A 14068-nucleotide genomic window follows, 5' to 3' on the forward strand; every position below is an offset into this window, starting at 1 on the left:
ATACGATGCTATATACGATATTAGTTTTGTAAGGCAAGATTGGATTATTAATATGTTTCACAAGACTGTTATAAATGTCTTGAAATCCCTAATAACAAATAAAGAAAATTAAATTAAATGAAGAAACATGAAAAACTTTATATAATAATCATTTTTATTTTGGTTATCCCTACTTAGATTTCCTATCTTTTTCTTGTCTCACCCATTTAGATTTCATATTTTATATTTCTTACCTAGATAAAAATCAAAATTTACCTAAAAAACATATTTTAAATTCATAAATAATTATTTGGTAATTAACAGCATTAATAGAACACTGGCTTTATATCTTTTTTTTCAGATAATAACATCAAAGACACAGAATTAACTCAAAACAAAATAATTCTTAACTGCCACATTTTTAATGTGTACTGCAACAAAACTTTTCTTTTTACATATGAGAAAAAAATTAGAGTACAATACTAACAATTAAACCGCGATTTAATTGTATCTATTAATAAACTAACAGAAATCATCTGCAGACTTAATATCAAAGTCAACGTCAGACTCCAATCCATTCTCGGACAGTGAAAGAGAACCTCCAGCTCTACGCAAACCTCTGAGATCTTCTTTTGGTACCTAGTATAATAATAATAATGAGACACTTTAAAAACTTTAAAATAAATTACAACAAATGTGAACCTTTAAATTAGCATTTTTTCAAAACCACCAAGCAGAACCCCCAAGTCAGAAGATACATATGCAAACAGCCTTATTAAGTTACATCAAGCATATACGATTTCTTGAAGCCTTCCATGGAGCCCAAAGGTATAAAACGTTGATGATCTATTTACCGAATAAAACATCTACAACTAAAAGGTGGTATTAGAGAGTGAGACAAAGAGCACTAGTGAGTTTCTACAAAGTCGCCTATCGTGTCGCCATGCCAACTCATTTGGCGTTCGTGGAACTGCGGAATTTGTTAAATATAAGCAAATTAATTTTTAAAAAAATTGGAAATTAATAGTTATAATGTTAGGGAGCTTTAAAGCCGAAATTATAACAGCGACATTGGATTTGGCTTTAACGTCGGCTCCGAATTTCGGCACTGTATTCGTAGCAGAATAGGCCATTTTATATTTTTCAAGGAATTTGACACTACATTGCAAGCTAAGTCATTCATCTATGAGGTCTTGAGAAGTTCTTGGGATTAGCTCAAGGAGGATATTTTTGTCTTTTCGTTTATCGAGAAATTTCGATATCTTTTTCTCACTTTCCCTGTTGGAACTAAGTCCCAGTGACTCTCAACTCACCTAAATGAATAACTGAACTTAGGAAGAAAAATGTAATGCTATGATGTTTGCTATAAGCGCCAACGTTAAAAGGATAAAATTGGTTTATCTTTGACGGCAGCCCAGTGACAATCCCGTTCGACTCGCATCCAATGGCGAATAGAAAAGGGGCAAGTATGCATACCAAATTTGAATTCAATGTCAAGTCTATAAATCCGGCTTAAATTTACGAAATGAACATTTACATGGAAATATTTGTAATCTATTTTTACTTACTGAAAAGCCTCCCGTTGGTTCAGAGGCATATCCTCCTCTCCCTTCATCTTCATCATCAGATTCCGACGAGCTGGACGCAGATGATTCTTCTTCGAACGGTCTAATAAATTAAAAAGAAAAATTACAGCGAAAGTTAATTTAAAAATATTACCTGGATACTTTGCACACCATCTGAGCCAAATCCGTGAAGGTATATTGTGATTGATGGTCGTCAGATAGCTGCGACTTATAACTTTCAGAGGCTCGAAATGTGGGCAGATTTCCGTCCCTGCTTTGACCCTCGAAAAACGCCTTGCCATGTAAATAGCCCACATCCTTAATTTCATCGAAGCTACTGAATTGCAAAGTTTTGTATTCATCTATAGGTGGGCGTATGTATTCGCAGTAGTCGCTACTTTTCACCTCCTAATTAAACCAAATATATAGTTTCTTTAATTCAACTTTCAAAGACAATCAAAATAAAATTTGAAATATTTTCCGGGTATCTAAAAACTCTACACACTTGATAGAAAAGCTGCAATCACTGATTCTATCTCTGCAAGATATTAATGTCGTTTCGTTGTGCAAATGTCCATCGTACATGCGGACGAAACGTTAGGAAGAAATTGCTTTGAATAACAACTTAAATACCCGAAAATATTTCCCATTGTAGTTTTCTGAGCTATTCTTTTAAATATATCAATAATTACTTCTAACTGGCGGACACAGCTGACATAAGCCAATCTTGACTGAATGTCCGGTATATTGGGGACTTTAACCGGTGTGGCAAATGGATTCCATCTCTTCCAAAGTAGCCACCAGCCGGATAAAACATCACCGTAATTGGTTAAATCTTGATCGTCTACGGAACCCACGTCTATTGCTAAGATGTGGTCTGCACCCATGCTTCTCATGACGTCAGCTTTAATCATATAAATATAATTAAGATTTTACCTGATCCTCACGTTAAGGCAAAACCTTAGCTCCTTTATACACATTACCTGGCACGTTATTAATATAACACCCGTCAACTAACATATGACCGTCCGTAGGGTCACAAAGGGGGGGAAATATTCCTACTATTGACATGGAAGCTCTCACGTACCGCCAAAGCGACCCTGAAGATAGAATTTAGGTACTTAACTCAATAATTCAATTCGCCAAAATTAGACTTTTTGGTTTGAAAAATTGCTGTGATAAAGTAATTTTTCCACATCTTGTGTGATTGGTTCACCAAATAATTTAATTCTCATCTATATAAGACAATCCTGGTTAACAATCTAAGCAAAACAAGCTCTCTAAAAGTCTATCTATTTTTAGAAAAGTTTCTCTTACCTTTCAACTAATAGACAGTCTTCCCATGGTCTGAACGAATGAAAAATAGTGTTAGTTTGTTGGAGAAACAATAGTTTTTGTTAAGTAAAAAGAAATAAATTAAGCCCTTCAACCTAAGTCAAGTATGAAATTTTAGAGCTATTTCAAAAATAAATTAGGAAGAATAAAATAAGTAAAGAGGGGAATCTTCCATACACTGATCCCTTTGTGGCTCTCTGGAACGGTCAAATGTGTCATTCTTGGTCGCTCATCGAATACAAACCATGCAGGTGCGAACCGATTGTTTGTCTACGAAATCAATTTTTTTACCCTAAATTTATTTAGAGAGTTTTATTACCAGCTACATGAACTGGTGCTAAATAAAACTGGATATTCAAGCCATGTAGAAACAAGTAATGACATTAGTAAACAAACAACCATTTGTACTTTACCTGGCAAGTTATTTGTGTATCCACCATCTAACAGTAGATGCCCGTCCTGGGGGTCACACAAGGGAGGTAAATAGCCGGACAGCGACATTGAGGCGCGAACGTAACGCCACAACGAGCCTAAGAGAAGTTAAGCTTACTACTAACGCTGTCGAGTTTAACATAATTGAATATTGTTAAGTTCAGTTGTGCCGAGAAAATTCTGGGACAATAAAATATTTTCTTGCTTACCAGAGAATTAAAAGAACATCTGGGTGTTAGGTAACTTTTAAGTTGCCATATTTCGAGTCTTTGATTTGGCACTATTTAGCTTAAAGATCAAATTATTAGTATATCTTCGTTGTCCAGTTAAAATCTACTATATGATTTTATCTTTTTTTTTCAAGACCAAAAAACCAGCACAACTGAGATGAAGAAGTTTATTAAAAAAATGTTAAATTGAATGACTATTTATTTATATATTTCACGCATTATTAGCTTAGTAGACGGCCCTTGATTTTGTAAACTGTTAGTTACAACCGCTTTCTTAAACACGAAAGTTTTTACATAGCAAATTTTCACTTGACAATGGCCATATGCATTTTTTAACTCCATGGCAAAAAGTCCTAGAAAACATTCTAGAATCCTAGAAAGAATACTATGATTCTAGCGAAGAAAAATCTCTTCTGATTGATTGAAGATGAAGGAATAATTATCTATTTCCTAGCACTAAAAAATTAACTTCTAAATTTTATACGAACGCTTATGAGAGATTCTACAGTCGAAGAAGTAAATTGAGGAATTTAGATGTTAGGAATAAGACAATAAAATATTTTTTGGACATTTGGCATATTTTATTATTAAAAAATATTTCAATCACGTAGTAAGCAAAGAATTCGCTTATTTATTTTCTACTACAAACTGATGAATATGGACTGAATTGATAAATAAAGGTATGAATTTAGTAAGCAAATTGCTCTTCACTACTCTTCACACTATATAATAAAATTTGAGAAGGTGAGAGTAGACACAAAGACTTACACAGAAAAGATTTTTTAATATTCTGAAAGCTAGAATAATGCTTGTTACAGAATTTCCTCACACAACTATACATAATATCTGCAATGATTAATTGTTTATGTAGTATTGTTAAATTTTAAAAAAATTTGTAACTTATAAAACACAAATGATTCTACAATGTAATGGTTCTACTAAATCAGTTTCTAGTAACGAAAAAGGAACAATTCTTAAAGAAACATTATAAGCGAACAGTAAATAGCGTTAAGCTAAAATTTCTGCTGGAAATTTATCATGTTTAATTCAACATGATAAAAGCAAATATTACACCGATAACAACTTATACCTAAGTATATATTTTGTATTGTATTATATACAGCATGCGTTTTAGTTACTTGCAAAATGCACAAATTTAATAATTAAAAAATGGCTGTGGCAAGAATTTACCAATGATTAAAACCACTTTTTAACTGAACCAAAAATTTTAAAAAAAACAAACAGACTAAACAGAGAAAGAACAAGTTGAAGATGCAGTTGTAGTAACAGAAATATGGTAAACCAATCACAAGAAATTATGGAAAATTATGTTGTATGACCGACAGTTAACACACAAAAACAAGATTTTGACTATAAGACATCACAATGAAAGGTATTATTTATTTTTAACAATTGATACAATTATCTCATGGACTTATTGAAGGTAATTAAAGTAGGATGATTAATTCGTACATTGCAGCAATAAACATGCAAAATTACCAAAAAATTATTAGCAAACATACAAATATTGCTTTACGTGAGACAAGACAATTACGTTATATAGGCGTCTTTATTGTTCAAAAGCTTTAATTGATAAGCTCGATATCACAAATAAAACCCTTTTTAGCAATTTTTACCCCCAACTACAAAACCTTAAGGGAAAAATAATAAGGAATCTTACCATGTGTGTGTATTCTCATGCAAGAAGACGTAATATCAGTTGTTACAGTAAAATACGGCAACCACAAGTCTTCGATGTAAGTATCCCCTAAAGTGCCATTAATCGTCTGATTAAAATCCCTACCACTAAACATCGAGGTCATTGGGTAAGTTAGGTCGAGGATTTGCCGCCACCATTGTGTCATTTTCTACAAATAAATCTACGATCTAACCGATTCTACAGGTACAGAAATATGTAAAACATTCATGAAATTGTAGCAAGGAAAAGGGAATTTATATAAAACATATTTTTATAATCTGATAAACCAATTTATTATAGTTAAACATTTCATGTTTTTTTTACAAAGTGGTAGATCGGGGATTTTTTTACGACAAACAATACTCACCATTGACCACTCTCTGGCTTTTTGAGTAACAGTAGTTATATTTCTCTCCTGACACCACAAGGCGCCCATAAAAGCACCTATAGATACTCCGCCTACCATGTCGATGGGTATGCCCGCTTCTTGAATAGCTTTAATCATCCCTATGTGGGACGATCCTCGCGCTCCGCCTCCTCCCAAAACCAAACCCACAGACTTCCCCGTCAACCATCTGGCTAATCTTGAAAAATCAGAATGGATATTTGGATCCGATGCGCAAACTTTCGAATACAGTTCATTCTAAACATAAAATATGTCAATCCAAAGAACTGACAGTTTCTCCTAAAATACTTGCAATTCTGTATTGACTTTTTCGCGCAAATAATCTGTTGGGGCACACAATATGATGGTGTGACGACACCCAAGATCTAATGTTGAGCCAACCAATCGTGTTATTCGGTTTTCCCCCTTCTCTATGTAATAAAACAAGTTCTTTTTGTGTCCTTATTGCTAACCTCTCCAACTCCTTTTCTACTTTGCCTGTAAAATAAAATTGCTAGAGGAAGTTAAGTCTTAATAAAACATTACCTAAAGAGGGATGATTATCTCCTAAACCTACAATTAATATACAATCCGCTTGTCTAATACATCTTTGTGTCCAGGCAGATACAGTTAAGTCACACTGGTATAAGGATATTTTGTGCTGATCTTCTTGTTGAGCCAGCCAAGAGGAAAGCCTAAACTCGTTGTTGGGGTCCATTATAGTCGCTCCTAGTGTCTTTTTAATCACATCTGAAGTCAGTCTTAATGTGGGCCCTAATTTTGGTTTTTAATTATTAGTATTAAGCCATAAGCCAATTTGAAAAAACATATACCAATGGCAGTCAGACAATGATACAACTCATACGTGAACGCAGTTAAAGGAACATCATCTGAGGCCGCTACAATTGCTACAGTTGAGAAGTTAATTTGTGACGGTCTACTATCTAAAGTTGAGCTTCGATTGTGGACATTTATTGCGGGCTTTTTCCACGCACCTACAATTATTGCTTACAAACTGCCGAATATACAATTTTATTACAATATTACCTAATATCCTGTGGCCTAATAAATTAATCAGTCTTGTAACTACTATTGGAAACTGAAGCTTAATTACATTAAATAACCCTTCAGGTAATTTGGCTAACTCTGAATCTCTAACAGCTATAACTGTGGTGCTTCTTTTGGTCTGCGTAACCATTTCCACCTATATATTAATTTTTAACTTGAATTTTTAGTTGAAATTTGATTTTAACTTACAACTCCGACAAGATCGCCTTTGCCGTATTCACCGACCAATTCCTTTTTACCATTTTTATCTGTTATTACTGAACGTAAACGTCCGGAAAGGACTATATAAGTCGAATCACTTTCGTCGTCTTGGCGATATACAGCTCGGCCTAAAGAAAATATTGACAAATGTTGCATAAAAAAAGTTCATCCCTTACACCTACCAGATTCTAAAAACAACCAGTCCAAAGCGAAATCTACTTGTCTTACAAAAGGAGATAACCTCTTAACCACCATATTCGCAACGAAAAGGACCACTTTAGGCCTTTCTTTCATTATACTAAAGGATAAAGAAAAATTATAAGAACTAATTGCAAAATTTATCAAGTAACCTGTAAAATGTGTTTTTAGACATCAAAGCAATTCGAGTGAGGTGTTTGGCTCTGACGGTGAAAAAACTGGGTTCTCCAGTTAACACGGCAAGACCCCCTACTATATCTCCTGGATAAGAGGTATACATGTGTTTCTCTTCTTGGCTATCTGGAACTTTTTGAGAGACCACAAGGGCTCCTGAGAGCACATATACCAAGGCAATGTCCTAAAAAGGCAAAAAATATCGTTTTTATAATTTTAAAGTATTAAATCTAAATACACGTATAAATTAGGAATTGTTTGCGTTTTTAATTTATGACCTACTAAACCCTACAAAACAAAATATATATTTATAAATTCCCATCTCGCAATTTATTTTATTACCTTATGCGAATCCTCCTTCATCAAATACGTGCCTGCGGTCACTTCTCGAATTTCCAGGCTCAAATCAATGCCCTCATTGTCTCCTGTCAATCCCAACTCACTTATAAAAACCTCATTAGCAATACGTCTAAAATCATCTTCAGTGGCGTCTTCTGGTAATGAATGTCGCTTCCTGCCACTTTCTTGCGCCTACATGATCTTGCCTTTTATTTCCTTTCATTTCGTATATATTTAAAATCTTACATCAGTTTTATTGCCTTCAATATCAGCTACCATATCAGGGGCATTGCTGAACCCTTGAGGAGTTGATTTTCCATCAAAACTAGATCTAGTTCTTCGGTGGCCCTGAGAATTTGAAAAGGATCCAGGATGGGTTGTGCTGGTTGTTTCGACAGGCACTAAAGTAGTGTTTAGAAAAATATTTGCAATAAGAGAGTTAATGTTTATAATACCTAATGAAGACTCCTTAGGAATATATGGTAAGGCTGATTCTCTAGGAAGATATTGGGCATATGAAGGATCCTTGTAAGGCTCATCCCGCTTGCGCTTTAAAGGGGAGCAAAATAAAGCTCCTTTTTGCTTGTTCGTCTAAACAAAAATTAAGCAAATTATAAAATTCAACAATATAATAGTAATAAATCGAAAAACATATGACAAAATATGGAACTTACCTTAGCCATGATTATCTATAAAATTTATATAAACGTTATAAATACTGGATTAGAGAATACATAGATAAGCGAAAAACTTAGGGACTCACCTGTTTAACCAATTCAGCGCTCAATCCCAAGTACTGATGTAGAGCTGTGAACGTGACTCTTTGTAGACGTACCATAATAACCTGCATCACCCTGATGAAAATATCCGGATACTCGCCAAAGATGTCTTGAAATGCGGTCATGGGTAGTTTGACAATGGTAGAATCTTCTAGGGCTTTTGCTGATATTGTTTTGTATGGATTAGGATGGCCCTGTTTAAATCATATTTTTATTAAGTTAGTCATGTAACATGTGATATTACAGTAAGGACATCGGTAAAGCTGAGTAGAGATGTCACATTTTCTCCCGGTTTAACGATTTTTAAAGAAGTCGTTCCGTCGCCTGTAGTCAATAGTACATTCAGCCTTCCGCTTTGTAAGATATAAAAATTCTCATCGGGATCGCCTGTTGGAATAATTCCACCAAGTGCAAACTATATTGTCTCAGAGTAACATGAAGACATACCGATTTTGAATAAATAGGTTCCCGCGGAGACATTAATGATCTCCGTATGTTTACAGAGTTTTAAAAAAACCGGTTTTTCAAAATGTCCAAACACCCTTATGCTTTGCAACATATAAAGGACGTCAGTTGGCATGCGGTCATCGCTAAGGGTGTCTTCCTGTAGATATTCAACTGGAGGCTCCAAAACCTAAAACCCAACAGTAAAAAATATATATTCATAAAAAGGTGAATGTACTAATTAGAGAACTTTATACTCATATATGTAAATCCTAAGGTGATATGAATTCATTGTGAATATTTAAATGTTAATGACTCTAATTACATATTGATGAGTTGTACTTCTATTAACAACTTCATCCAACAATGCCAAATGAGACGAAGCGATCACGGCAATCGATTATTTTATTATCTTATACACTTAAACTATTCCTTCTCAATAATTCTTTAAGTATGCTATTACCTCTAGCCACAAAAAACGTCTCATATCACAAACATCTCCATTTAAACACACACTCATACAAAATTACTTAACAGCTGCGAATTTATTTGCTCGAACCCCCGATGAAGTCCACCTTGACAATTCCATTGTTAAAGTTTCATGAATTTCATTTCTGAGGACACAAAATATTCAGTAGGTACCAGGCAATTTCTACATACTGGGTATTAAGCCAGACAAAGCACATTAATGTTTTATTAAATAAAACGAAAATTGATATAAATTGGCCATTATTTGTTATGCCCAGTACTCGTTCGACACGATATTCACGCATGGCGCATGTAGTGTTTGCTCAGAGACACGATCTGAATGAATTAAAGTAGGGTACCGTGATATCTCTTAATTTAATGAATTGTGATAAAGGTGGTTTATATAAAGGAATGTATGCAGTGGCGAAGCGTCAATTCTAAATAAATATTTACATATTAAAGTAGTATTGAAAATTGAAGAATAGTGGATTAAGTTATTTTTATGACTATTTGTTTAGGGAGACATTTATTTAAGAAAATTTGAAGGTGCTATTACAAAACAAAACAAAGTTGTAGTAGCTAACATATTTATGAGCTTATGGGACACCCTGGATACTTTAAATATTCCATGCCTTTTTTTATTAATCCTGTGTCCCTAATCTATTAGACATAATTGCATTATTTGATACAAATGGGACATTGTGTATACAGGGTTATCCAGCAAAGTGACACCATAATCATGATTATTTAAACATTTGTATAAAAGTATTTTTCATATTTGTTAGATATACAGGGTGTCCCAGATAAGGATGAACAGCATGGGGATCTTGGAAACGGTAATAGATACAAAATGGTTTAAATTGGGAAAAAGTTGGGCAATTTAAAGCAAATTAATAATCTGTTTTTATATCGACGAAATTCCGAATGGTTACGAAGATATCCGGAAAAAAACGAATTTGGCGGTTTTCGTTTTTTGCAAATAACTCTTATACGGTTATAGTTAGAGGAATAAAAGTTTTACATTATTAAAGCACTTTTTTGAGAACTGTTTAGCAGTGTTGCCAGTTTTCTTGTTACATCCTTACTTTCGGAGAAAAATGAGTAAACTTTTGATTTTCATATGGGCGTGATATCAATTATTTATATTTTCAAAATCGTCATAAAATTCCCTTTTCAGCCATGCATTACATTTAATATTTTTCTCAGAAACTCTATGAGTTATAGCCATTAAAGCATTTTTTGATAAGTAGGCCATGATTTTGACTTATAGTAATGGTGCACATTAAATAAATGAATGCTGTGGAAACGTCAACATTATTTAAAAGTATAAATATATTACTGGTATCACCCTAAAATTAAAAAAATAATTGTTTCAAATTATGTATTTAATAACAACAATGCGGCTAAACTTGGATCGAATCAAATGTTGACGTTTCCACAGCATTCATTTATTTAATGTGCACCATTACTATAAGTCAAAATCATGGCCTACTTATCAAAAAATGCTTTAATGGCTATAACTCATAGAGTTTCTGAGAAAAATATTAAATGTAATGCATGGCTGAAAAGGGAATTTTATGACGATTTTGAAAATATAAATAATTGATATCACGCCCATATGAAAATCAAAAGTTTACTCATTTTTCTCCGAAAGTAAGGATGTAACAAGAAAACTGGCAACACTGCTAAACAGTTCTCAAAAAAGTGCTTTAATAATGTAAAACTTTTATTCCTCTAACTATAACCGTATAAGAGTTATTTGCAAAAAACGAAAACCGCCAAATTCGTTTTTTTCCGGATATCTTCGTAACCATTCGGAATTTCGTCGATATAAAAACAGATTATTAATTTGCTTTAAATTGCCTAACTTTTTCCCAATTTAAACCATTTTGTATCTATTACCGTTTCCGAGATCCCCATGCTGTTCATCCTTATCTGGGACACCCTGTATATTTTTGTTATATACAGTATGTCCACAGATAGAGGGCCCAAGAGGACAAATGGACAAAAAATGTCGTTTAATTAAAATTTAATTAACTCAATTAAAATTTTGTCTGTAAACTTTGGATAGGATTGGAAATCTGTTTTTTAATTACCATTTTGCTCCAAAATGAGAAATAAAGCTAGTTTATTCTTGATAGTATTTCATGTGTTCGTACTTTTTGGACACCCTGTATAAAAAAGTTCAAAGTTATCTTCCTAAATCGTATTTTTTCGAGAAGCAGAGACTTTTATCAAGAACGATCTTTTGTCGAAAAACGACATTTTTTGTCCATTTGTCCTCTTGGGCCCTCTATCTGTGGACATACTGTATATATATATTTATTTTGTAACAAAAGTATTGTTTTGAACTTTTTCCTTTTATTGTTTCTGAGGTATAGCTGATAATCTCTATTAATGGACAACTAATTTTGTAACCCAAATAAAAAATTGTGTAATTAGAAAGACCTTTTTTAATGATGGTAATGAGAAGAAAAAAAATCGTGTTACAAATTTAAGCACTCCTATTTGAAATATTAATTAAAACATACCTTCAACTGCTCCTGTTCCTCTTTTTTCATTGCTAGTAATTGCCTGGCAAACTTCATAACCATCTTTCTTTTTCTGCCCTGGCCTGAATTTCTCACTTGGCCAGATATATTTTTGACTTTCCTTATCATTTTTCTGCCATAAAAAAGAGCTTTGTCCCGTTTCCGAAACCTAGCTCCTTCTGCATTGACTGGTATTCTGGAGGATAGAGCTAAAAATATAAAAAATCCACTTATTGCCTCAAATTTAATGATTTTACAAAGTATCATTGTTATTATGAGCTTTAATTTCATTGAGCAGAGAATTACTAAAATCATAGGTCTCTAACTTTAATAATAACTGGGATACCCTATAAAACAGTGAAATTTGAGACACCCTATATAGGATAAAGAAATTTCAATGTCTAGAAAGTCTTAGTAAGTATAGAATATATATATGTATATATAGTACATTTCATAACACTAGCAATACAAAGGAGTGTATGCTCCCACACATCTTCATTTATAGTATACAAAAAATAAAGTAAACATAGTGGAGATCAGCTGTCATACTGCATGAGCTCTGCAATGTTGCTGGCTGGCTATATCGAAAAAATGTTTAATACATATTATTGATTCATATTTAAGAGTTGTATTTATTTTCTCGTGTTGTTGTATGTGTACTTCATTGTGTGTATGTATGTTTACTTCATTATTTGTATACTATAAATGGACATGCAAGGAAGCATACACTCCTTTATATCGCTAGTGTTGAAATATTGTGTATAGTATAGACAGAGGAAAACAAATAGAACACTCTTAATGTCATTTTGAAATTATCAACTTATATAAACAACAAAATTTACCTACACTTTACATTAGGTAAAAAAATAAAATTGACAAATATATATTTGTGGTGTAAATATATCAGGAAGTTCACTCACCATGTTGATTCAATCTTTTAATGCAAATTATTGTTACTATAATAGTTAATATGATAACTGAGACTAACACCAAAAAGAGGACCTGGAACAAAAAGTAGATACATAAGCATGATGATTTAATGGCTGGATTCACCAGAAGCAACAGTTGTGCAAGTGACTAAAATTCAGAGAGAATATGAACTCAGCTTTCATTTAAATTTATTTCAAGGAAAATATTAAGCAGAAATCCCAACAGTTGGACAAATGTTGAACCTGGGCAATATGATACAAGGTTCTTAAATAATAATTTTTATGATATATGTTACCTACTGAAAGACAGTGCTAATTACTATAAATTGGTAAAAAAAGAGCCTGGAAGGCAAACACAAATTCACAATAGACAAATTTAATTAAAATCAAAATATTAAACATTTTGATCAAACATAACTCATAAGACAACCAAGAAAACAACTAAAAACTCAAGAGAACACCAATTTTTCCTTTGTTTCACACTTTAGATAATTTAAAGTAAAAATATGAAGAGATTGCTTAGATAGGATATTCTAGTGATTCTTCTGATGTTCTTAGTTGCGTGAAACCAATACATGGGATTTATTAACTACTGAATTGAAACAGTCGGTACAGGTTAAAGTCCATGTTTACAGCACCCATATGATTAACACCAAATGAATAGTACATGGCATTACTTACCTTATACCCTTCTTGAAAGTGTGCAAATAAACTTCCAACAGTAGAGTATTTAATCAAGGAACTTAGTTCCCAATCCCCAATATTTTGAAGTAGATTCCATATATCCATTATCCTCTGTGTACAATAGTAATAAATTTAATCAACATACTAAGAGTTTGACCTTGAAACATTCGATCAACTAAAATCAATAAATTGATTAATCGTGCAGATATTATAATAATTGCTTCAATTGATATTAAACTCATTACCTTTTATTACAGAAAAGTAGAAAAATGCAAAACAATTATTTTTCACACATCTGAAGGTTACTGTCAATAACAATACACATAAGACCTTTTCGGAAACGATGGTATGGGATCGGATTGTCTACTATCAGCTGATTGTCGACCAATCAAATTATCTGGTTCTCATCGGGGGTACATCCAATTGCTTCAAAAAAACAACTCCGAGGTATCAATCTGATCCCTACAATCGTTTTCGAAAATATTTATACAAAGGCGCTAGCGCGAAACTCTTTACTATCGACATTATTCGAGAGGGCTGCCATGGTCAAGACATGTTCATCATTTGTTTTACATCAAGGGTTAAGTTGGAGAGTATCGACAGGGTACACTCTTTTTGTCCCCTTTAG

General features: G+C 33.0%; 1 protein-coding gene across 6 annotated transcripts; it reads right to left on the reverse strand.

The window, feature by feature from the left end:
• Positions 1-136: 136 nt before the first annotated feature.
• sws (patatin like phospholipase domain containing sws) lies at positions 137-13777 on the reverse strand. Of its 6 annotated transcripts, none has more exons than XR_010752828.1 (24): positions 13438-13633; positions 12748-12829; positions 11828-12036; positions 8832-9018; positions 8629-8771; positions 8369-8578; positions 8061-8196; positions 7852-8006; positions 7609-7797; positions 7245-7450; positions 7077-7192; positions 6883-7022; positions 6673-6829; positions 6459-6620; positions 6172-6399; positions 5939-6123; positions 5608-5883; positions 5223-5409; positions 3293-3409; positions 2237-2448; positions 1699-1952; positions 1548-1647; positions 834-949; positions 137-618 (listed from the first exon to the last, which is right to left on the reverse strand). XR_010752828.1 is itself a non-coding variant. In XM_066403325.1 (24 exons), exons 2-24 carry the CDS (start codon positions 13543-13545, stop codon positions 502-504), a joined length of 3876 nt encoding a protein of 1291 aa, XP_066259422.1. In that variant the 5' UTR covers positions 13546-13615; positions 13686-13777; the 3' UTR covers positions 137-501. The 6 variants fall into 6 exon arrangements, 5 of the variants coding, with proteins under 5 accessions (XP_066259422.1, XP_066259423.1, XP_066259421.1 ...); XM_066403325.1 differs by lacking the exon at positions 834-949 and adding an exon at positions 13686-13777 and having other exon boundaries at positions 13438-13615; XM_066403326.1 differs by lacking the exons at positions 834-949; positions 3293-3409 and adding an exon at positions 2528-2644.
• Positions 13778-14068: the final 291 nt, after the last annotated feature.

This window comes from Euwallacea similis, chromosome 28 (assembly GCF_039881205.1).
Source record: "Euwallacea similis isolate ESF13 chromosome 28, ESF131.1, whole genome shotgun sequence".
Lineage (NCBI taxonomy): Eukaryota > Metazoa > Arthropoda > Insecta > Coleoptera > Curculionidae > Euwallacea > Euwallacea similis.